Consider the following 24,968-nt stretch of genomic DNA (forward strand, 5'->3'; position numbering starts at 1 on the left):
TAGCCGGCCAACTTGGCAACAAAACTTAATTTTAAGGTGTTCTGAAGTGAACTGCCTTCACTATAATACTAAAAAACACACCCACAGATCAAGAAGAGCCTTGCCCAGGGGAAGACCCTTCCTCTGTGCAAGCATAGTGACAGAAGAGAATGGCACAGCAAATATTATAATTATATGCGAATCACTAACCAATAATTGTAACTGGGAGTGTACTACCTTGTAATTTTTGTGTATAAATGTAACGATGAAATCAGCATGGGGTGTGCTCGATTTGTGGAAATTCCACCTGCACCCAGAGTTGCAATAAAGATGTGCCTGCTTATCTGCTTCACGTAGTTGAGTTCTTCGTTCCCTGGCTAACAATACCTTCTTGCTGTGCTGTAGCTCTTTTATTTTACCATTTAAAAATATCTATTGTAATCAATAGTGATTTTCCATAGCCAATCTTCTAGGATTGCATCTGCTCACCTTATGTCTAAGCAGCTGTCCAAGTCTTAATTATCATGCCTTCCAAACTAGATTTTTCACTCAACACTGATCAGTATTCCACTGCAATGCAGAAAGGTTTCTGGTCCTGGGACAGAAACACCTTTGAGAGTTGAGTCATCAGTTCAGGCAGACTACCTGATACAGTCTGAAGAATGCTTTTTGTTTGCTAATACTTTACTAAGTACTTGGTATTTAGGCTATTTGACCTCACAGGATTTTCACATGATGCTGTGTCCTTATTTACTTTGCCACACCTAAGGACATTTTAGGTAAATAATGTAAAATGCATACTCTAAGAATGTTCTTGTTCACACCTCAAATCAGATTGTTTCACCAGAAAGTAGTCCTTCTGTTGTCATCTTTTAGAGCTATTTAAAAACAAACTGATCATTCCACAGGGAAATCCTTTTCTTATGTTTGAATGTCCATGCACACCTATAGGGAAATAATGACCTAAAATTTCTCACTTTTAAAGAAGTGTTTACTTTGCTCTGATGTTGGCTTGTAAATAAGTTTTCTTTGTTACCTCTACCCTTATTTACAGTTCATTCAACATTAAAAGCATTTTGTACTCTCTGTGAACTTGTGGAAAATAGTAGTAAGGGCAGTTAACACATTTTTAGATATGTTCAATCCAAAGCCATCTAACTTTCAAAAGATGTTAGATGTTTATTCAAAGCTAAAGTAGGTATTTAAATGTATGCTTAGGTTTATCCTTTTAAATAGGCAGATGCTCAGGAAATCTAAGCAACTTTTCATTTGCCCTATGATAGACTGTAGATTAGCTGCTGTCTCTGAGTAGTGGCCAAAGATCACTTGCAGAATTTATTCAGTAGCACTCCTGGATTGACTGAATAAGGTAAATATCTTTTCCAGACATTGGTATATCAGTTTTAACTGAACATTGCTTTTGTGCTATGCCTTGAGTATAAAACTTCAAAGTATCATTTGCTTGTGTATGTATAGATGACTCAAGCTACTGATGAATAAAATGAGTGAAGAGTGGACAATAAAACTGGTTTAGAGTAATCTCCTGGACACAACTACTGCGAGTATGCATGCTATCAAGTGCTATTAAATGGAAGAAAGAAAATCTCCCAGCAGTTTCATTGCCCCACCCCTCCTGCTTTTTGAGTGTAGTCATTGTATTTGACTAAACCTGAATTTAGGAATAAATTTAGCTGATGTGAACAGATGTAATTCACTGCAATTTTGGTTTATATAACTCTCCCCCCCCCCCCCCCCCCCCCAAAAAAAAAAAAAAAAAAACATAAATGAAATAAAACCAAAACAAAGCAAAGAAACTAAAACCAAAACAAGCAAACAAAACACCCAGAAAAATTTACAGTTATTTAGTCAGGGCTCTCTTCTGAGCAAAAATATTCTCCTCCCCCCCTTCTGTTCAAAGAACCCTAAATAAATGCTCTGCATTTGTAATAGTATAGTGTATTCCAACGATTTTGGCAAATACCTTACAGAAACAGGACCACAGGGAGACTTCAGAATAAAGCTCCTTTTAAGTGTTACAGAGAGAAAACTAAAATAATTTTACTAAGGAGATTATTTCAGTTTTCATTTTGTTTAATTCTTTGTCCTCAGTGTGCCATGTGCTCTAAATTTAATAAACAGTTCATAGTTTATCCTGCCCAGTAGTACATTTTAAAGTTCTATCACAGCCTCTAACACTATTTTTATCTCTAGCCAACCATTATTACTTAGTCAAGTGCTGTTTTTAAGATGATATAAACCTTATTCTTTATTATTTTGTTCACTATTTGAAGAATAAACATCTGGAGGAAGTGAAAAGACAAGAACAAGAGTTATTGGAGGCCCAGTCTGTTCCACTACGAAACTATTTAATGAGGAATGTCATGCCAATGCTTATGCAAGGGGTAAATGAATGCTGTAGGATCAGGCCAGATGATCCAGTTGATTTTCTGGTAAGATTACATCATATTTCTTAAACATATTTGAATATTCATAGAGACCCAAAGAATGTCTGTTAACATAAGGACTGAAAATCTTTTTCCCCACAGTCATGATAAAAATTAATTAAGGGTTTGAATCTGCAGTTCTGGTGAGCAGTAATTACTGTGAAAATTGAAAAAACAGCAACTATTCTTTATGGGATCAGTTGATACTGTGTATCAAGTAAGGACACAATCCAGCTTTGCTGAACAGTGATAGGACAAGAATCACTACCACAATCTCTTTGGCATGTGTACTCTACATCTCTTAGGGACTCTTGCCAGTTCTGCTGTGACATAGAGACCAGAAAGCAGGATATTACCCTCTATCCACCCTCTAAAAAGGACACACCCCTCTAGGCACAACAGAACACATTACTGTAATAATAAATTAATGCCCTTTGGTAGTTCCATTTACAATACACAGATAACTTAATGAGTAAATCCTAGAAGACATCTACTGAATAATTCCAGTTGCAAAGGACCTCAAGAGGTTACCTAGTTCAGGTCTCACCAGAAAGCAGGGTGGGTCAGAACTGCATTCAGACAAGAATTCAGATGTTGCAAAGTTATTGCTGTACCGTTGTTCTTCCTGCACATCTTAAGAAAGTTACTAACAAGCTCTCACTGTTTTGATGAAATGTTTTATTAACCAAGCAAAAGCTTAAAATGAAATGCTGTGTGCCACTTGAGGCAACAAGAAATGTTCAGTTGTTTTCATGTTTTTGCTTACTGATGAGTACCAACTACCTGTAGCTCTAGGAGCATGAGATCTACCTTACCAAATGCATAACTTTTCAAGATCAAGTATCATCTACTTTCCTGTGTCCAGAAATCAGGCCCTTGGGTACTCTCTTGGATTCTCCATGGAGTGACAAATACTGTCATAAAGGGCTCACTTCCTTCTCTTGCTCACAATAGAGATGGGGTGACTGCTACCAAGAGGGACAAGGAGGTGGATGGTATTTGTGGGGTGTGAAGTTTCTTGCACATGTCTGACAGAAATTACATTTTAGAGCCATTTAATACTTTCTGCAGTGTTGTGTAGTCATGTTAACCGCTATATTTTTGTTATGTTGCATGAATTTTAGAATTGGAGACTTGAAAATAACTTGGAAACTCTTCTGTTTCTAGGCAGAATATCTCTTCAAGAACAGCCCTGATATTTAATGAGATGAATGTTCACTCCTGTCAGATGTAGAAATTGTGAAATAGAAAAGAGAACATTCGTAATGCATTTTATGTAAAAATACTTAGTTTCTGAAATTCCTTCTGTTTAGGTTTATTATGTAATCTCCAATTTTATTTCTCATACTTTATTACTAAGTCGCATTGTGTTATTAATATTTGTTCTATAAAAGTACCATTTACTGCATATATTAATAGATATACACTTCTGCATTGCTTGTCTATTTGAAACTGAGAACCGTAATAATCTGTTCTCTCAAAAAATTTCTTCCTTGATTTTTTCAGTTACACAGTCTATTTAAGCAATATATTACCCTGATCCATAGTGAATGCAGGCAGCTAGACTGAGAAAACCTTTTCTCAGAAAAAAGGGAAAAAAGGCATTTTCACTGAAAACGGTAATGAATAGAAACAAGCTTTCCCATTTCCCTTCCCAACTACCAAGAGACAAAAAGTCATGCACTGCAGTAAGCAGCTTCCAAGCACAGGTAGGTTATAAACCCTGGGGTTTTCTTTGGTATCAAAAATGGGTGTCGTTCTCATTTCAATCTTCTTGTCATTCAATATTTGAGACATGTTTTTTTATAGATTCTTGAAGAATCTAGACTTTACAGCATGTGGCTGGCATCCCATTTTTTGCTGACTTCACATACCTCTCACAGAAACTGTTAATATCTCTGCAGACACAACTGAAACTGGCAGCATATTTGGTGCAAAACAAATACAGGTTTTTGTCAAAATAGAAAGCAAGGACTGTTGGGGGGGGGGGGGGGGAGAGGAAAAACCGAAAGAATGACAATACAGAAACATTTTCAACTCATGTATTACTTTAAACATTAGCATTTTAGATGCATTAATGCCCAACATTCTTATTCAAAATATTAATATTTTTACAGAGAAAGGCTTTTTCCATTTGTTTTCAGAGTCACACAGGCAGGTCAGTGACAATAGCCAAGAACAGAGTTCAGAACCATCATCTTCAGCTCTAAAGAGATAGGTTTCTTTGGGATCTGAATTTCTTTTATGCTGTCAGCTCAATTACCATTTATCATGAGGCAGTCAAATATTAGCTAATCGGTAACTTTGGAGAAATTTAGTTTGGGTATCCTATTTTTCAGAGTAAAGATGAAAATAGAACACTAAAAAAAAAAAACCCACCAAAGATTTGGGTTTGCTTGTGTAGAGTCGCAGTAATACATTTACTTCTCTAAGAATAAAGTTTTGAGATAATATGTAAAGAGTGGCGTTTGTTTTTTAATACTTTGACATTTACGCAACCCTAGCAGAGCTTAAAAAAAAAAAAAACACCAAAACGACAACAACCAAAAAAAAAACCTAGAGAAGGATCTCGTTGTTTTGTGTGGGGCATGAAGCCGAAAGCAAGCCCGATGATAACGAGACGCGCACAGCTCCCGCTTTGAACCGAACCTCTCCGCTTTTCAGGGCCACGGGGCGCAGACTAAAGCGAGTTGCGCTCGGCCGAAATGAGCTGATTACGGACTCCGCCTTGCCTTCCGTGGGGCTCTTCCCCAACGGAGGGCAGCGCTGGCCGCCCCGCTCCCCAGCGGCTTCCCGCATGCACCAAGCGCGGCGACCCCAAGCCCAAGTTGCAGGTGCAACGCGCGGGCCGTCTCGCCGCCTCAGTTCCCGAGGCGATTACAGTCCGCTCCTCCCGCTGCTGTGCCCCCCGATGCCCAAGCACACCAACACTTGCACCAACCACAGCCCCGCGAAGCTGCGCCCGTGAGCCACATTCCCCGTCCCCAGCCGGACTACCCCCAATAGCCCCATGCATGGCCCCGCGCGCACCGGGCAGCGAGGGACACAAACACCACTTGACCGCGCACGCGCCGCCCGGCGGCCGTTGGCGCTTTGTTTTCAAACTGAAGCTCAACCCTCACCAGAACTACAACTCCCAGGATGCCCTTCGGCCTCGCGGCAGCATGAGCATGCCCGGGCAAGCTGGTGTGCGCGATATACGGGGGTGGCCGTGCCGCTACGTCAGGCTCCCCCCGGTCTAGGATGTTGCTGTGGTAGCGTCTGGGCGCCATGTTAGAAGGCCGGAGGGGAAGAGGAAAGTGAAGCGGCGGCGGTTTGGCCTACCGAACGGCTTTCTCTCTCCGAGGCCTGATCCCGGCGCGTATCATGGTCACGATTCCCGTTTCCCAGCGGGACGAGTGACTGGCCCGGAGGCGGCAGTGGTGGGGGAGAACGAAGAAGAGGAGGAGGGAGAAGGGGACGACGCGGTGGTGGTGGTGGTGGCGGCGGCGACGGAGGAGGAGGAGGAGGAGGGGCTGGAGAGACGATGCCGTTGTAAGTTAGAAAGCTGTCGGAGTATCTCAAAAGGCCTGTGGTTTGACGGCCTTTACTCAATGCTTTCCTCGTAGCTTCCCGTGCTCCCTGCCCTCTCGGGCCCTTTTTGCTCCCTCTTGCCCTTCCCCCTCTCGCCTGTCCGCCTCCGGCCCTGGGCTCTTCCGGTGCCGCAGTGTGCGGAGTTGTGGATCCGCTGCTCTCCACCCAGACTGCCAGGACCTGCGGGCTTTTTTGTCGTGTCCCTCGCTATCGTTATGAGTCCCGAAGGAGATGCTGATGTGGCTTTTACGTTGTTGTCCGCTCCTTCGTGATCTTATAGTGGCAGGCATGAGGAGCTGAGTAGCCACGGGGCGGGTGGCTGCTGTGGGGCCCTTCGGACCGCTGTGGAGTCAGGTCATACGAAGTGCCGCATGTTTATCTTTTTCTTGCTCCGGTTGCGAAAGATGAGGCTTTATTCTCTCCGGAGTCCTGACAAAGCCTCTCCCTCGGTGGCCACGCGAGCAGTTTTGCTTCGTTCCGGGGGCAGGGGAGACACAGGCGTCCGTTCGAACACAGGCGACCCGAGCTGAGCTCGCTGTCCTTGCAACCCCCCTGGTCCTCGGTGGCTCCGGTGCCAGGCCGCCGCGGGGACCTCGGTGCCGGTTGTGGGGGCAGCGCCCCCGACCGGCGGTAGCCATAGTGGACGGCAGCACCTCTCCAGCCCCCCGCCCCGCCGTTCCGGGAGCCGGGGGACTTTCTCGTTGAAAAAGTATGCCTTGAGCTTCGGACCGTAACCCTGCTGGTAGTGAGTAACGAAGTGGGAGAGAATTTCATTTCATCCCAGTTTCTTAGTTAGTTTCCTTCACCCTTCCTCCTGTCTCTTTCCGCCCGTCCAGCCCCCCCGCCGGGGTTTCTTTTTTTCTTACTTTTTTTCCTTACCGGCGTTTTCACGGTCCCGGGTTGAGCGAAACAACTTCCTGCTTCTCAGTTCTGTAGTCTGTAATGTTAGTATTTTATCATACTGTATAATTCGAGGGGACCAGCGATGGGTAGGTAGTCAGGTGGGTTTTAAGAATAAGGCATGTTTATATGCTAGGTTCGTGGTTTTTTTTTTTTTGTTGTGGGGTTTTGTTTGTGTGTTGCGTTATATTTTTTTTTTCATTGAAGGAGAAATGTGAAATATTTTGGGTTATTTTTGTTTTGCCACAGTTATTTAGGATTATTCATTATTATTTCATTGTTATTAATGGGGTTTATTTACTATTGTTTTAAATGTGAATTCTTCACTTTACGTGAAGAATAACCATACTTGCCTGTTGTACTTGTTTTATTCAGTCTGAAATACTGGCAAATTAGTCGTGGGTTAGATGACATGAGGGAAACTTATTTAAGTTATGAGAGAGTTTATGGCAGGAAAAACACAGTGGATACATGCAGAAAAGAAAATGGTTGTGCCAAGTAGCTTTTGATGCTTGTATAATGAAGTTACAATGTTTTATAGATAAGTTTTGCACATGTTCATTATGGCAGTGAAAAACTACCAGAAACCAGCTTTGAAGTTGGCTGGGCTTTTTGGCCTCAGGAAAGTGTGAGGGTATTTACTCTGCCTGCTTTCATTCTTAGTTTATTTTGTTGTGACTGCATAAATTCTGAATGCTTAATAACATCATCTTAAAGTTTGGGCTCCTATGAGTTGTAGTAGTAGTGATTTTAAACTTTGACAAATTTGGATTGACTCAGTCGTTTTTCTTAATGTAGGTGTTTATGATACTTCAGCTAGAAACTTTTAAATAACATTGCATAGTTAAATTTACACTAATGTATTGCTGTATTCAGTATAAACATTACTTGGCGACCTCCCTAGAACAGGATATTTATTTGAGTGAAGAAAAGCAAAGCTTTCTCAGATTCTGCATTAGTTCTGTCATTTGGAATGATTGACTTTGTATTATTCAGTCAGGGCTTCAAAATGAGCATTGTAATGCTGATAAGTTGCAATGCTGGTAATGTTAATTCTGGAGTTTATGACGTGATACCTCTGACTTAAGTTTAAAAGAAAAAAAAAAGGGGGGGGGTCAAGCTTAGAGTGTCTCTTTTTTGCATAATTCTTTCCAGCTGATATTTTCATACATTTGGATGATAATCTGTTTGAGTGAGTAGAACATCTGTGTCACTCCAAAACTTTCAAGATGACAAACAAAATACATGTTTTTGTCCTGACCTTTCAGGAAATCCTTTAAACTTTGTGTTTTTGTTTTTTGTTTGTTTTTTTTTTTTTAGGGAGGTGTTTACAGTTGACAGGCTAGTCAGAGCTGATCTCCCATACAGAGATTGTCATCACTTTGCCTTAAAAATGTTAGTTCAAACTTCTCAAGAGGTGTACAGTGTTGTTGATACTGCGCTGTGTGTACATGTGCATATTTCTCTTAGCAATATGGTGCAAAACTGTAGAGCCAAGCAAATTTTATGTACAAGGCACTTCAGTAGTTGGGAAGCAAACTTGGGATCTGCTGATGCCGATAGCCAGCACTTGCAAAAGCCTTTTAATGTTTAAAAAAACTCCAATGTAAATTTATACTAGGAACTTATGTGACTTTTTGTTACCATTCTCATTAATCTCTTGTGTGAAGGGATAGCAGCTGCATAAGGGAAGACTCTCAAACTTTCAGTTGTTCCAAAAACTGGTTAGCAACAAAGGTGAATATTTCCCCTATTATAAAGATAGGTACGTTATAGTGAACTGTTTGGTACAGAATGTTCCTATGCATTATCTGAAACATGAGATAGTACGAAAAAATGAAGCTCACTAAGTTTCAGTTAGGGCTGGGCTTACACAGAAAGGCTAATAACTCAGTGAAGCAGCAGCCATGTTTTTGTGGATTGATGCAACCTTGGCCTTTCTGACCCTCTCAATAGAGGAATGGCACCATGAATCTGTTCCTGGTTAAGTTACCAGTACTATTGCACTTAGAGCTTCTTTGCTGAACTTCCATGTCTGCTGAAATCATTACAAAAGTCTTTATTGATTTTTATTATTATTAACCAGAAGTGGAAAAGTGCATTGAGTCATATATCCAAACACTCAAGTGTCAAACTTAACTATTGTTGGTAACTTTCGTATTAGAGTGCTGGAATGTAGTTTTTTCAGTCTTTACTGTATGCAGTCAAGCCTATTCTCACTTCTGAAGTAAGTCTCCATGTATTTTTCGTTCATTGAGCATCGCTTTAGACATATGCGATGTCATTGTTTTCTTCTAATTAGCGACTGTTAACTTGTATGCCAAAAGTACAATGCTATATTTAAAATGGCTTGCACTGATGAGGAGTGTTTCTCAGGTTTTTATAGACTGTTATGGTGGGAATTATTTCCAACTCTGCAAAGCACAGGGCCACCCTCAGAAGAATTCCCTTGAAGAGATAGCTTTATTAATCAAGAAGAAATACAAAAATCAATACGAGAAGTTATTTGTTAGACATGGTACAGAGGAACTGGATAGCAAGTATATGTGGGTTTGCAATAGTTCCCAGTCTTCTAATGTCACTCCAAAAAGACTGCATTTATATCTTTTAACATGGAGGTAGCCCACAGAACTTAGAAACCTGGTTATTTTGGGCTGAGCAGATTTCACTGCTGAGACAAGTTAATCTCTTGCAGTGAAATGCTTTATGGGATTCCTAGCTCTTCATTTGATACTTCTATCTTTTGATTCAACCTTACTGAATTTCTTAAATTGTGACCTCTGGAGGTTTTTTTTATATTTTCCATAATAATAATAAACCTCATTTTTGGCCTAAGTGCTGCCTGTAGAATTCAGTAGAAATTCATTTTCTTTAAACTTGAGAAACTTCTGAACTGTTTAGTAAGAATCTTGTGGATGGGTATGTGTTTGGACATGCTGCCTTCACTGTTCTGTATAAATGGAAGAGCCAGAGAACTCAGTCTGTGAGAATTCAAGCTTGAGTCAAAGGTTAGCAGAATGTGTATGAATATTTGTTCTTCTACCAGGTGAGTCTCTCTTTCCATAGGTACATTGCCTCTCCTTTCTCCAATACCCATGTTCAAATCTCATACTGAGAGTTGAAAACTTACTTCATGGTGCAAATGCAGTATCTAGCAATTTATTTTTTGCCGGAGACTTAAAACTTTCAAGAAGGACAGATGGATTATTTTAGCCATCTAAAATGTAAGTTCCCCAGTAACAGATTTGCACAGACTTCATTAAGATTTCTGGCCTAGATATCTGAAGTTTTGTGTGGAGTGATATTGTTGTCAATTTCAGATTAAAGTTTCTGTCTTGAAGTAGCCCTGCTGGAGGAGTCTTTAGAACAACAAACAAACAAAACCCCTCAAAACAGTTCATCTGAAACCTGACTCAGTGGAGCCTGAGCTTTGTGAATTTAGCTTCAACTGACCAGATGGTGTGATGACCAGTATTTAGGAATCTGACTTGGGTGTATCTTACATCAGTAAATAAGAAAGACTGAATTTTACTGGGTAATGAGTAGAGGCAAATGGAGAGGAGAGGGTAGTCACTGAGATTCCTGAAGCTGTGTACTTTGTTTTGGTATCTGGAGGCAAAACTGAATGAGCTGAAGGTCCTGACTCAAGTTTAAAGTTAAGGTTATGTTCTAAGATGTTTAACAGTTCATGGTTTTCCTTGCTTCACCAGTGCTGGCCTTACTGTGCATGTCTGCCTGGGCAAACTTAATCCTCAGCTGAGGATGGTGACATATGAAAGGGTTTATATGACTTGTAGCAAAGGCTTGATGGCTGAAAGTCGGAAGGGGTTTTCGCTTGCACTTGGCCCACATTAGATCTTGGGTGGTTAAGATTTATGTCAGTGTGGGTTAGAGATGAGTTTAAAAGTTATGGGGGATTCATACTGTTACAATTTGTTAAACATTATGGCATCTGTTTTTAAGATTTCTGTTTATTTTGTTTTCTGTGAAGCATACTAAATTTCAGGAGTATGATGTTTACATGATGTAGTGGTGATTTCAGCTGTATTTTATTTGTGGTAAGAAGCATAAACACTTAAATAACACCATATAAATATTACCAGTAGAACTAAGGTAGAATACTGGGAGGAAAAAGCACTTAGGAAGAGGGGGTTTTAAGTGGGGGAAGGGAGAGGATAAAATACAAAGTATACCTGAAAAAGAAGTTTGTGATGGGATTCTTGTTTCTTCTGAGCCAGACAAAGTTTTCAGTGTTATAAAAGAAAACAACAGTACAGTACTTAAATTCTATGTAACTCTTAGTTATGTACCTGTATTTGCTCTTTCTCTGTTTATGTGGTTGTGTGTTCAGTGTGTAACCTGATGTTAAAACATGGATTGGAAAGTGTTACATTTAACTCACAGTCTTCCCCCCTCTACCTTTGAGTAATGTGTAGTCCTTTCCATTTAAAGGAGTTTAAAGTTGTACACTTTGGAAACTGTAAAGCCTCTTAGAAGCTTTAGGTTTTGTGTTTTGTTTGGGTTTATTTTCAGTTTGTTTTCCTTTGCTTCCACTTTCACACAGTGCTGTGAAATGGTTTTAGCAATGGCAGTATTACCAGGGTCTGTTCTTTTTATTGATAACAATATAAGAATATGCTGCCTACCAAAACTTTAGGTTCTGGAGAAAAAAGGTCATTTGGCTGTACTGCTGTCAGTTTAGTGCAGACTAGAACTTTGTGTTTTTCTACGGGGGGGGGGGGAATGCATATAGGTTTATCTGACATGAGATTAATTCATACTTGAATATGAAGTATTGGATTGTAACAGTAGAATAAAATGACTGTAGCTGTTGCCCAATTTGCAGATGGTCTAAACTCAGCATATGCTCCTAAAAAAAATTTAGGTCAAACGAGAGCTACAACAATAGCATGTCAAATTTAACTCTGCATCATTTTCTGCAAGTTATATTTGATGATTGTGCTATTAGCAGGTAGCTCATATTCACAGCAGAGAGGGAGCAAGATTTTCATGTGTGTATGTGGTTGACTGGAAACAAACAAAAAAAAGCCCCAAACTGTATCTTAAATTTCTTTGTGATGTTAAAAAGGTTTGTCTCTTTCAAAGCAATCCCTAAACATGCTGTGAATTGTGTCTGACATTGACAAGGTTTGTCAAATCTGCCTCTGCTATTGTAAAGATTGAGTAGCTGGGTGGGATTTTCTGTTGTGTTTAGTACTCTTTGATTTTTGGCAATGCTTAACATCAATGACTAGCAGATCTGACATACCAGCAAGGTCTTGACTTCTGGCTGCTTTCCCCTTCCACCCTCTCCCCCTAAGGCCTTAACTTCCCTAATCCTCTCAGGTAGGAGGTTAGCATTTATATATACCTGTCCTTTCTCTTTGGATGAATTTATTAGTTTAAGGGATTCCAAAAGTGCTGTATCATGACAGTCACAGGTAAAAACTAGAATGTTTGTATCTTTCCAAGAGGAAAGATACTGAAGTAGAGTGTCATCTTTGTGACTTTAGGAAAAAGTAAAAGATAAGTCTGAGTGTTGATTGTTAGCATTTTCTGGCTAAAAGGTAACATATAAATACAACATTAAAGTTGGAAAAATGAGCAGTTAAAGTTTCTTTTTAAGTGATAATTTATTCATTTAAAAAGCAGCTACCAAAGTTTCTTGGTTTTGTGGAAATTAGAGGGTGGGGAGAGGATCTACCTTTACTTGCTTATAGTAACTTTCATGACTTGCTGTCACTTAAATGAATGAATGAGTTACCTAGCTCTAGTTAGTTTGTTGAACTAAGTTAAGGATGCAGACTTTTTTGGTAAATGCAATTTTTTTTTCCTGTCATTTTATAAAAGCAGTGTTCTGATCTTTTTGATGTGCTACCTTAGACTAGCCTTAACTTCAGCAGGTGTAAACAACTGAGCTTCAATTTAATACTAATAATACTTCAATATTAATATGTGTTAAAATCATAGAAACAGCTAGGTTGGAAAGGACCTTTAAGATCAAGTCCAGCCGTTACTGAAGGACTGCCAAGTCCATCAGTAGATCATTAGAAGCCTCATCTACACAGTTTTTGAATACTTCCAGGGACAGTGAGTATGGGGGGAGATGATCACTATATTCATTGCTTCATTGTATCTTCATTGTGAGCTTTGTTGTATCTTCTGGCATGGTAAATCTATTAGGAGCAGCTATGCTGAGAATTGTTAGGTACCATCCCAGTGAAAGTGTTAACTTCTCAACCTTCAAACACAGGTGAAACATTTGTGTGGGAAGGTCCTGTGCTGTTGGAAACCTTGTTATTTTATTATTATAAAATATTTAAATATAAGAGCAGTAAGTGTAAAAACTGTTTTTGTGAAACAGCTCCCAAAAATGTATTATTAAGTGATTGATTTAATTGGTTGTGTAAAGATGATGTTTTAGTGAACAGTTTCAAAGCTTATTTTGTGCCCTGTGACCATGTTCTGATGGCCGTGTAGGGGTTGGAGATAAAACATGGTTTAAACCATGTCAGTGTGGTGTTCTGTGACGACAGACCTGTTCATTGCACTACCAGGATTATGCTGTAAACCAGGTTAGGGAAGCGATCTAATGTTTGGTTAGGTTTTAAGTGTTATAATTCTGGGGCAAGGCAAAGGATTATTTTTCAGTTGGTAGTTCTCAGATTGGTGAAGCATGGCTTTCACAAGTGGGGGGAGGGCTCTGTCCATGTTATTGACTTCAGGAGTCCGCTTTGCGGAATCTGGGTCTGAGTTACATTGAATCTTTTATTTTTTAATACTTAGCAGCAGTATCTGCCAGCCTGTGTTTTGCCGCCCCTCCCGATGATGTCTAATAGCTGTTGAATTGGATACTGTTTCTAGTTACAGATGGGTAAAAATTGCATCGGGCCATCAGGAAATTTTTACACAACTGAACTATTGATTGCTTTGTATTACTGCTTTGAAGATCTGTAAAAATAAATTGCAGAATCTTAAAGAGCAAATCTATTTTTTTCCCCCAAGATAACAGCTGATAAAAAGGGGAGAAATTGCAGTTAAAATTTAATTATGTTGTGGTGTAAGTAAAAATACTCATACTACCCAAAGGATGTTTATGTATGAGACTTTTTTTTTTTTCCTGACTTCTTATTTAGTAGCAACTAAGTGGCTGTAGTTACTATTTGTGTTGATATTCTATTACTATTTTTCTTTGAAAAACAGAAAACGTTTTAGTGGCTTTCTTTGGACTTAATTTGAATTACTGTTCTGTATAATTCACCTGGACAGTTTTTAAAAATGTTTTCATTCATACAAGTCCTAAGGTCTGTATGATTTGTTCAGCTGTTACCAAATTCTTTACTAGGTGATTAAAACCCTTTAGCAGAGGAAGCAATACCAAATAACATTCCCAGACATGATTACGTGGGGGGTTGACATATATATTTTTTAAATGTACAGTTTTTTAGTCATTTTCCCCTTTTTTGCTAAAAAGCAAAGGGACAAATGTGCGGAACCTGCTTTGTGGGAAACTTCATTGGGACTAAATTTTTGATTTCAAATGTATTATAGTGCTTAGAATAATTTTAAAATGGGTTTAACTTGTGGAGAATTAAGTTTTGTTGATTCCTGCCGATTTTAAGATGCTGGAAATAAAGAGTGAAATCATGAGGAGATAATGACAACAGATTATGGAAGTGAAAGTGAAATTGCACTGTAGTTTTTCCACATGCAATATCTGGTTAGCCTGAAAATTTTCTTGTTTCATAAGATAGAAATAGCATGTAAAATCCATAAATATGAAGGACTGATAATACAGCAGTGTACAGGGGAATGTTAAGCTTGCAAAGAAGGGGACTTTCATATAAGCTGTTAGCTTGACTTTCTGATGTGTGGAATTCTCTTTTCTTTAGACTTTATGGAAGTTGAGGGAGATCGTATTGATGGTAAAGCTTTTGCTGTAGTGGAATGAATCATTGATCAGAAAAAATGTTAATTAAAAATGAATTGAATATATTATGCATTTGGTATTAAAACACAATGTCTTCGAGGGGGAGTAATCTTGCATAGTAAATATTGCAGATAGACAGTTGTACACAAGCATTGCCTTAACTTTCAGGTAATACTTGCTTTAATTGTTGGTAAGACTTTTAAATAGCTGTTGATGTAATACCTGTGTTTCCTGAAATCTGTGTTTTGGTGAGAGATCATAATGTTTTTGTTTGATCTCTGGAAGGTTGATTAATTTAAATAACAAGTTGGTTTCAGAAAAGCAGCTTTTTAGTATGCTTAACTACCTTGATTTGTCCTTTACAAAATCAAAGGAGGAGTAATATTTATTATTTAGAGGAAAGGTTACCTATATATCAATGTAAAACCTTTAATACTGAAAGTAACTTTTAGAGCTTTTGAAATACAGGTTTAAGTAGAGTATTCTTATTTTTAAACCTGTGAAGTATATAATGAGCAAGACTAGATATTCTTAAAATGTGGCTATCTTAAATGTTAAAATATATAATTTATTCTACAATACTGAATGTTTAAGATTTTTTTTAAATGGCTGCCTGCTGTTGCTACTGTCAGTTAAAAAAGTTTTAACTGTACGGGAATAGCATGCAGTAATCACTGAATCCAGACATTTGTATGTTTACACAGGCCCAAGTTTAGTTTTGAAACCCGTAGAATTATTACCCATACAGCTCAAATTTTTCTCAAAAAAAGGCTGTTTTAAAACATGAACACTGCAAATGTATGCCCATTATGAAAAACTGCATGACTGTTTTTCATCCAGAAAGCTCACCTAGTTCTCACAATATGATGGTAACTTTGCTTTTGTGTTTCTTCTGAAGTTCTTTTGTATGGTGGTCTCTCTTGTGATGTTGAAATGTGGGGGACTGACTTGAGTATCATCCTTTTGCTTGAGGTTTGCCTCCATATCTGTCTGGGTTGCTTGAAAAATGCAAGGCAAGGATGCTATGAGGACTTTTGATTTCACTGTTGTCATGGTTTAAACTCGGTCAGCCATGCAGCTGCTCTCTTGCTTCCTTGTCTTCCTCCCCCCTGGCTCCTGGAGGTATGGGGAGGAGAATCGAAAGAAAGTAACTGCCACAGGTTGAGATAAGGATAGTCCAGTAACTAAGGTATAACACAAAACCACTACTGCTAATAAGGGAAATAACAAGGGAAGAGAATACAACCGCTCACCACCTGCCAACTGATACCCAGCCCGACTGAGCAGTGATCTAACCCTTCTGGGTAACTGCCCCCAGTTTATATAGTGGGCATGACATGCTGTGGTATGGAATACCTCTTTGGTCAGTTTGGGTCAGTCCTGTCTCTGCTTCCTCCTGGCTTCCCCTTCTCCCTGGCAGTGCATGAGACTCAGAAAGTCCTTGGTCAGAGTAAACATTACTGAGCAGCAACTAAAAACATCGGTGTTATCAGCGCAGTTCCCAGGCTGAAAATCAGAAACACAGCACTGCCCCAGGTACTAAGAAGGAGAAAAAATGACTGCTGCTGCTGAACCCAGGACAACTGTTTACTAGTGAACTAAGTCCTTGCAGTTTTAACCCGTTGTGGTGGGTTAGTTTTACTTGAGGCTTACATACTTATTTAGTGAAATACTTATATGAAGCTAAGCATCATGTTAATGAGATATGAGTGATGTGGAGAGAGTATTGCTTACATCCTTGGTACTTGAGCTAGGCAAAGTCTAGCACAAACCTAATAATCTCCCCACACCTACCTCATGAAGCAAGGCCAATGTTGTATATAATATTGCCAAGATAAATTGAGCTGATGCCATTCATCTACACACACAGTTATGCTAGCCAGCAGAGAAGTCAGCTTAAAGCTAACTGTATGTTGCTAATGGACTCAAAATATGTTAGAACATCTTACACGTGTGAGTGTTCTGAGTGTGTGAAGGCAGCTGATGTAAAAAAATCATGCTTCATAGCAACTTGTACCCCTGCAATCAATATTTGGAGTTAGAGAAAGGTAATTTTTTTGTTGTCCATAATACCACAGATTTAATACAGATTGATCTGTGGTGTAAAAACTAACAATAGGCTTAACTTTCTATTTTCCTAGTATGTGTCTCTTGTCTGTTTTGCTGAGAAAAAGTAATTTTAAAATGATTTTGTTTTGTTTGGTTTCTGTCAGTAACTTTATCTAATTGCCTTTATTAGTCCCGTTACAACCCAGGGATCACAAACACAGCAACTACAGAAGCATTATGGCATTACCTCACCTATCAGTTTAGCTGCCCCCAAGGAGTTTGACTGCATACTTACCCAGAAATTAATTGAAACCTTAAAACCTTATGGTGTATTTGAAGAGGAAGAAGAATTGCAGCGCAGGTGAGTAAATGCTTACTTTATCAGTGGTTTTCTCCTGTCTTGAGGTTCATGTAGTTGAACCTCAACTACTCAAACATGTTTATGTTCTTTCAAATGCTTTCTTAAAAGCCTAGTAGAATATTAAGGTTATTTTTTTTATCTTAAAAGGAATACCTGAGAACAGGAAAATGAATGAAAATGGCCTTTAAATTTTGGAGGCTGATTTGCATTTTTTTTTTCTTCCCTTCATAACAGTTTTGTTGTAGTGACTTTTCTACTTTTATTCCTTATTAAGCTTTCTAGAGTTTTTTTTTCTCTCAGTACTGCGTCTGACTCTTTTTAGGTGCATGTGTTTTATGAATGAAGCTTTTATTTTGGAAGTGAGCAAAATGTATGTAAAATGTGTGTAGGCCTTGCATGATTGCATTTTTTCTGAGTTTAAATCACTTGAAGGTCTTTAATGGGGAAAAGACAGTGGAAATGTTGTAAGACTGACTTTGAGAGTGTGTGTGTATATATATAAAGCAATATCTGTAATTAGTTCTGTGGCGTTCCTGTAGTTGAATGACTGTGTGTAATGATGATCAGCGTCTCAAAAGTTTTTTTTGAGACTTAGTTTTGTCTAAGTTCATGACCTGTGATTCTGCTGTTTTATCAACAGGATTCTAATTTTGGGAAAATTAAATAACCTGGTAAAGGAATGGATACGGGAAATCAGTGAAAGCAAGGTATGGATGTATTTACATGGAACCTGCTCATACTAAGATTGCTGTAGGAAGACAATTCCAAAATATGTTCCCGCTCTAAATGAGATGAATTTTAGATTTGGGCATCTAGTTTAATAAAAATGGAAAAATAAGTAACACCTGTGTGTAGCTGCTTTAGTTTCCAGACAGTGTTCACCTTCAAAGTAGAATGTTGTCAAAGAAAGAAACTGAAAAAAAAGTTGTAGTTGTAATAATAATTTTCAGTTGTTCCCTCATCTCCCTGGATAGAAATGCAGCTTAACTTTTTGTCAAAACAAATATGTATAAATTATGTTAATTAGATACTTAAATTGTTTGGCTTTGTGAAGCAGTGCTATATCATAAAATGGACTTCTTGCAGATTTATGATCTGCAGTCTTTAGTGTTAGTCCTGTAATGTTACTTTTGTAGACTAACAATGATAGTAGTGGTTTTGCTAGGCTCTATTCCTCCACACCCCTACACATGCCTTTTTTTGAATTATTACAGACTTGCAAAAGTTGTAAAGACGGAGGTGATGCCTTTAGGGGTAAACCCGTATTTTTTAACCTATTATGCTTTAAATATATTTGGGATTGTATTTCTTCTGTACACTTATGAAATGGAAATTTATATATGAACAAGATTATGGGTGGGGCAATTCTTGAAAGCAAAATAGTGAGAGTATCTTAACTGATGTAAGACAGGGAACTACTTCAGTTAAATATACATTGCGAAATAATTATTTTTTTAATATGTTTTGTTGTGTAACCATTAGCGTAGAGCTTCAGATTGTAACATTGCATCCTGTTATGAAGGGGTAACTGTCTTTGCCCACAGTAGTGTGGGTTTAAGAGTTGTTTTTTTTTAAGCTGCAAATTTAGGAACTTTAGTAGATGTACCTGAACAATTTCAACATGAAATAAGTACCTCTCCCAGTCCCAGACTTTTATATAGAGATTGTAGTATGGGTGTCTGCAAGTAATTTAATAAACACTGATATTGAAATTGGTAATATGTTTTTCCCTCTAAGTTGCACTTAATCATAAATTTCTAAGTCAGTCTTAAAAAGTCTGTGTGTTAAGCAAAATGTGTTCAAAGTCCTTAATATTTTAAAGCTGTTGCACTTGGAAGTGTAGGACTGCTGAACAGTTACCAAGTTTGAGGCAGTAATGTGTAATGTAGTTGAAATATTACAGATAGTTCCCAAGTGGTAAACATAACTTCCATCTTTTCTGTAAATGCAAAGATTATTAATTCAGTAATCATTATACATTAAAACGACATAAGTTTGTGGAATATTTTTTCCTTTTGTTTGAAAATAAATTGTTGTTTGTTAAAACTTGTTAAGGTAAAATAACCAATTTTGTTTGCTCCATTTAGAATCTTCCACAATCTGTAATAGAAAATGTTGGAGGAAAAATTTTTACATTTGGATCCTATAGATTAGGGGTTCATACAAAAGGTAACATCTACTTTTATTATAAAAACTCGTGTTTGAGCTAATGACATAGCTGTAAATGCCACCACCCTTAAGTAACAGGACTTTCTGTATTTTGAGGTGGTGGTAGGTTTTTAAATTTGTCAGCCATTTTTACTTTTTATTATAAATAAAAGAAATATGTTTCTCTGTTATGTTTTTGTGATGGGTTGGGAAAGAGATAATAAAGTTGGAAAGTATTTAAAGCTCAAGTAGTATACTTGGAGTCTCATGGTTTGCTCTTTAAAAATTACTACAAATCTTCAACAACTGCAAGAATGTATGTATGTATTCAGTATGCTCCATGGCCGTGAACTTTTGTATGTGATTTGACCTAGTATTCCTGAAGAAAAGCTGTTCTACAGGAAGAGAAATTATTTTTGCCTGGCTTTAAAAAGAAAAGAGTCTGGCTAATGCTGGAGCTGTGAAGTGTGAATAACTTGTGCTAATAAACAATTTCAGGTGCTGATATTGATGCCCTCTGTGTTGCACCAAGACATGTTGAAAGAAGTGACTTTTTCACATCATTTTATGAAAAACTGAAACAACAAGAAGAAGTAAAAGATCTGAGGGTATGTGAAGTATCCGATGTAGCTAACTGAACTCACGATGCTGCTGAAAAGTTAGTGAAAGATGATGCATTAAATAACTAAATTGAACTTTACTGTTAAAGGCTTGCAGTGGATTTTTAGTTAACCTGCAGCAAAGCCTACCACCATAATTGAAATAGAGATTCTTCTGTTTTTTCTGTTTCCACTTAATAGAGATAGTAATTTTAAGAAATCTACATGGCAGAATGATGTCCTAGGGTGTGTGCTAGAACTGCAAAATTTCTGCTTGCTCTTTAGCTGCAGACAAATGCAGATGTTTTAGCTTGGAAAGGATCAGGACCAAAAGTGTCTTACTGAAGTTTTGAAGTATCCAGTTATGCTGATGTTTGTATAATTTCATGCTTTGTATGGACAATGACAGTGGTTCATGTTATTGAGACACTCTGTATTGTCTGTCAGCTATGCATTTGAAATGGGAAGTAACATTTTTAGTGTGTCCAATTATTAGATGCTTTGTAAGACTTTCAGTATGGTAAGATGGTTTTCCTTGTAGGAATGTAAGACACAACTGGTATACAGTATTTTTTTCTATTATACATAAATGACAAGCCTCCCTAGGTCAACTGGTAGGAACTTTAATCTTAATGTTGCTTTGAGAAAATTTAATTTTCTCTGCTGCAGTTTGGTTGTTTTGTTTTTTTAATAAAGGGAGCTGCTGGTAAGTCTGAAACTTTGGTTTATTCATGCTTCCATAGAATAAATGTAACAGTCTCTGCAGTATTCTTCCACCCTTTTCATCCTGTAGTTGGTAGCTACCAGGGAAGTAGAAACACCTGGTGGCAATACTATTATTGAAACAATTGTTTTGAATGCTTTATTATCTGAGCACTTCTAATAATCTTAAATACACAATCCACAATTAAGAGGATTTTGATTTGCAGATTTCTGATTAACTTTGCTGTAAACTGTGACTTAAGCTGATGTAGCAGCAAGGTCGATCTACTCTTCAGTGTAGCCCTGCAATGATACAGATAACCTTTTAGGTCAGGGTGTCATAACACTTTAAATCATTCAAGCTAGAACGAATGAAGTTTGTATACCTTTACGTAACTTAGGCTTTCTTAATGATTGCTCTAGTGAATGACTCGGAGACCTGTGAATGTTATATTTTGCTTAGGATCCATCCTAACATCCAGTAACCTTAAGGTAACCTTAATGAAGGTTAGGTGCTGAGGGTAGTGTTGACTCCTCTTGTTAACTCTTAAAACCACGTTAAGTCCCTGCAGTTCCTAAATCACTTATTAGGAGGTATGCAGTGTTCTTTGCTTTTATTAAAGTGGTGCTCTGCAGATCTGCATTTAGTTTGGATGCTCAGTTCAGGAAGGTTGTGTCAGAGTAGGCATCGATTTCCATTATTTCATCATGGGTACAGTTTGTCAAAGTACCTCATTAATGACAACATTTATAAAAGATGCTCAAGCTCTGAAGACTGGTGACTTGCGACTGGTTTAGATGATGTTAGACTATGTAGTTACACAGTTGTCTCCTTGTCACTTCTCATAAGATACTGACTGGAGAAAACATAGAAGGGAGAGGCCTCTTGGTGTAAGACTTCTCCCTAGGTTGGCCTTAGAGATCATGTGAGGAGTAAAACATTTGATCATGTCCTACATGTAGTGAGAAGAGAGTTGGACCTTCAAGTAACATCATTAGAGCTGGTTGGTATGAGTTTGGATTATAATTAACATCAAGACAGCTGTGGGATGTAGCAGATCAGGGCTTACTGCATAAGTGGTGGAGGAGGCATTACTGACAAAAGTCAACCTGAAAACAAAAAAGCATCTGTATAATTAGCATGTCAGTGTGGTTGTTTAGACCTGCTTGTAAGTGTTCTCTGTACTTGAAAATAAAATACAACTTTTCCCCCCCCAGGCTGTTGAAGAAGCTTTTGTCCCAGTTATTAAACTTTGTTTTGATGGAATAGAGGTAAAGATCTTTTATTTTGTTTTGGTAGAGCATGGTTAAAACGAAGTTTTCAAGATATCTGTAATTCGTGTAGTATTCATTAATGAGTGCTGTTAAAATGACTCTCCTAAGTTTATGACAGTAGTACTCGGTTGTGAAAGTGTGGCTTTAAGACTAAAACAAGTCTTTCTTTATGTACTTAGATCTTTGTATAGGATATCTACCTGTTCTTTTAGGCACTGCTACTTGCTAGTACTGATTAGTTTACTGATCTGCAGAATACTAGTATTGGCATTATTAAGACTTAATAGAAATTCTGTTAATAATGTGGCTTTAGTAATTTTTTTGGCTGCTAATAATTAGCTGTCAGAACCTTAAATACAGATTTGCTTCAGTGTCTTTACTATAGGAAGTGTTTTTTTTATCTGTTTCAAAAATGTATGACTGAAGGCAGACAGGGGATATCCCCTTAGTCCTGATCTCTTCAGACGTCTGTAAACATGTGACCAAAACAGTTGTTCTGGTGTCTGTAGCCTTATGGATCAGCTATCTTGCAGTGATCAACTTGTTTAACTTGATTTTTTACTATTTTGGGTAAAGTTGCTGAGAATACAAGAATATTGCTTTCAAAAGATATTCTGTTCATCTTTCTCAGCTTGGTTTATAGTTAACCTGTTATCTTGGTGACAAGACAAAAACATATAAACTGTCCATACACACAGTTCATCAGACTTGTAGCTGGATTATGTCAAGCAGCAACTGGGGGTGGTATAAGAAGTGTACTTTACAGTGGGGGGAAAATTCCATATTAACTGTCTGACACATGATGTGACTTCAAGAGCTGTAGTATTGTATACAAGACTGGGTACTTCTATGTCAATTTTAGTTAAATCTCTGCCTTGCACTTATAATGGTCATTAGGGTACTGGCAATTTTTGAATCTTGGGAAGATGAACCGCCTCCTCTGCCCTCATCTATCCAGCTTTACTTACTTGCGCTTTCACCGACGTGTCAGTTGATGCTTAGGCAAAGAGATGCATTTTCTCCAAATGAGAGAGATGTGCAGTGTGATACTGTGCAGTAAGGTAGCCAGTGACTCATCTGTGTCAGCAATTTTATTACTTTCCATATGCAATTGGGTATTGGGAACATTTTTCTGGAGAATCTGTTTTCTGTTTGCATAGCTTGGGTATTAATTTTAAATACTGAAACTTTCCATAGGCATCCTCTGACTTTCCATAGGCATTGTCTGGCTAGCATTTTTGGTTGGTTGGTTTGTTGATTTTTCTTTTTTTTTGGAGGGGGGGTGTGTGGGGGGTGTGGTTGTTTTGGGGTTTGTTTTTTTTTTTTTTAGCCGCATTTAGGTCACTGTTGTCTCTCCTTGTTTTTGAAATAAAATTCAAAATACAAGCATAAATAGGCTAATAAAAAGGGTTGTCTGCTATAAGAGTAGTAGTATCTTGCTTCAAAATAGTAATTTATGATGGATTATGATTAGGGGTATGACTGAGGCTTATCCCATGTTGCTGACAGCAAATGAGAGTTCTCTAGCCTTGAATGCTAACTCACAAGCACTCTTTTTATATATGCACAAGTGTTGTTGGGTCACAGTTTCTGATGGTTGTGTTTATGCCCAGAATGTCAATATTGGAACATTTTAATTTCTTTTTCCTTTTCCTAATCCAGACAAAAGGTATCTGTGAAGAAAAACCTTAGAACTGAGGGAAAGAAGTTTAGTTCTGTGGTGATCCTGTCAGTTAAACTTCAAATATTTCTGCCAATACTAGTTTTTATATACGCATTTTATGTTCTTGCTTAAAATAAACAAGAAACTTCTTGCTTTTTTTTTTTTATTTTGTTCTTCCTGTAGAAAAATTACTTACACACACAGAAAGACACAGGTCAAGCTGTTAATTTATTTATTTGCAAAAATGCTTTTACTTTCAAGAACTTTGAATCTTCAGAGGTCCTAGACCTTCTAGAGATAATACAGCTTTAATCTGAAGTTAATTTTGAACTTGTTTTACATTGGGAAGTAGTACTACTTGATAAAAATAGGTTAAAAAATTAATTCTACAGAAGAACAGTTTTCTAATTTCTTATCTCTTTTTTTTTTTTCTTTCCAAGATTGATATTTTGTTCGCGAGGTTAGCACTGCAAACTATTCCCGAGGACTTAGACCTACGAGACGATAGCCTACTTAAAAATTTAGACATTAGATGCATACGAAGTCTTAATGGTATGTATATATACAGTCTTGCATATAAATTTCTCATCTTATCTTTTAATAAGTATCCTGGATTGTTTGGTACAGTAATTCAGTTGTGGACTTGTCTGAAAATGTAGCAACTCCATACCTGGAAATGAAGTCATAGCCAGTGTTATTTAACTTTGGAAAGAAAGTTTCTTATTGGCCAGATCTTCATAAAATGTTTTTCTTTAATTTGGGTGGTAAGTGGTGCTGTGTAGACATTAATGGGATTTGCAAGACTCTGGTTTGGATCAACATTTCTATAAATAAAGATATGTAAGCGTTGAGGATTTATTTATTTATTTATTTTGCGTGTGTTTTTTTTTTCCTTTTTCTTTTTGCTTGAGTTTTTTATTTTAGTATGCATAAACGTCATCAGATTGCTTGGATTCTTTCTTTTGGCAGGTTGCCGGGTAACCGATGAAATTCTGCATCTAGTACCAAACATTGACAACTTCAGGTTAACACTGAGAGCTATCAAACTGTGGGCAAAACGTAAGCAGTTTTATTCAAAAAATTGTAAAGTTTCTTTTAACTCCTGTAATTACTGATACCTTTCTTCTTTTGTCTCTTTCGTTTTCAATCCACAGGCCACAACATCTATTCCAATATACTAGGTTTCCTTGGCGGTGTTTCCTGGGCTATGCTAGTAGCAAGAACTTGCCAGCTTTATCCAAATGCAATAGCATCAACTCTTGTACATAAATTTTTCTTGGTATTTTCTAAATGGTATGTTTTTTGTTTTGGTTTGTTGTTTGGGTTTTTGTTTGTTTTGTTTATT

General features: G+C 37.7%; 2 protein-coding genes across 8 annotated transcripts in view; both read left to right on the plus strand.

Annotated features, from left to right (window-relative positions):
• Window positions 1–4,882, plus strand: part of AK7 (adenylate kinase 7) — a gene marked incomplete at its 5' end in the record, with an annotated part of 30,153 nt that extends 25,271 nt beyond the window's left edge. Inside the window, 2 exon segments of the mRNA XM_062628167.1 lie at window positions 2,271–2,429; window positions 3,591–4,882. Coding sequence (XP_062484151.1) covers window positions 2,271–2,429; window positions 3,591–3,626 — 195 coding nt within the window.
• Window positions 4,883–5,619: 737 nt separating this feature from the next.
• PAPOLA (poly(A) polymerase alpha) overlaps window positions 5,620–24,968 on the plus strand; it is a 42,870-nt gene continuing 23,521 nt past the window's right edge. For 3 of the 7 annotated variants that reach the window (XR_009966497.1, XM_062627863.1, XM_062627864.1), the window contains exons 1-9: window positions 5,621–5,957; window positions 17,066–17,236; window positions 17,877–17,943; window positions 19,324–19,405; window positions 19,883–19,992; window positions 21,904–21,957; window positions 24,064–24,175; window positions 24,593–24,682; window positions 24,778–24,916. Coding sequence is in view for 6 of the 7 variants with exons in the window: in XM_062627863.1 (XP_062483847.1) it covers window positions 5,950–5,957; window positions 17,066–17,236; window positions 17,877–17,943; window positions 19,324–19,405; window positions 19,883–19,992; window positions 21,904–21,957; window positions 24,064–24,175; window positions 24,593–24,682; window positions 24,778–24,916 (833 nt within the window). In the remaining variant the exon portion in view is untranslated. Of the gene's footprint in view, window positions 5,958–17,065; window positions 17,237–17,876; window positions 17,944–19,323; window positions 19,406–19,882; window positions 19,993–21,903; window positions 21,958–24,063; window positions 24,176–24,592; window positions 24,683–24,777; window positions 24,917–24,968 lie in introns of all 7 variants that reach the window. The other 4 variants (XM_062627865.1, XM_062627862.1, XM_062627867.1 and 1 more) reach the window with 4 other exon arrangements.

The sequence above is a fragment of the Pezoporus occidentalis genome, unplaced genomic scaffold (genome assembly GCF_034315485.1).
Source record: "Pezoporus occidentalis ecotype Australia unplaced genomic scaffold, CSIRO_AGI_Poc_V1 ctg31, whole genome shotgun sequence".
Classification (NCBI taxonomy): Eukaryota; Metazoa; Chordata; class Aves; order Psittaciformes; family Psittacidae; genus Pezoporus; species Pezoporus occidentalis.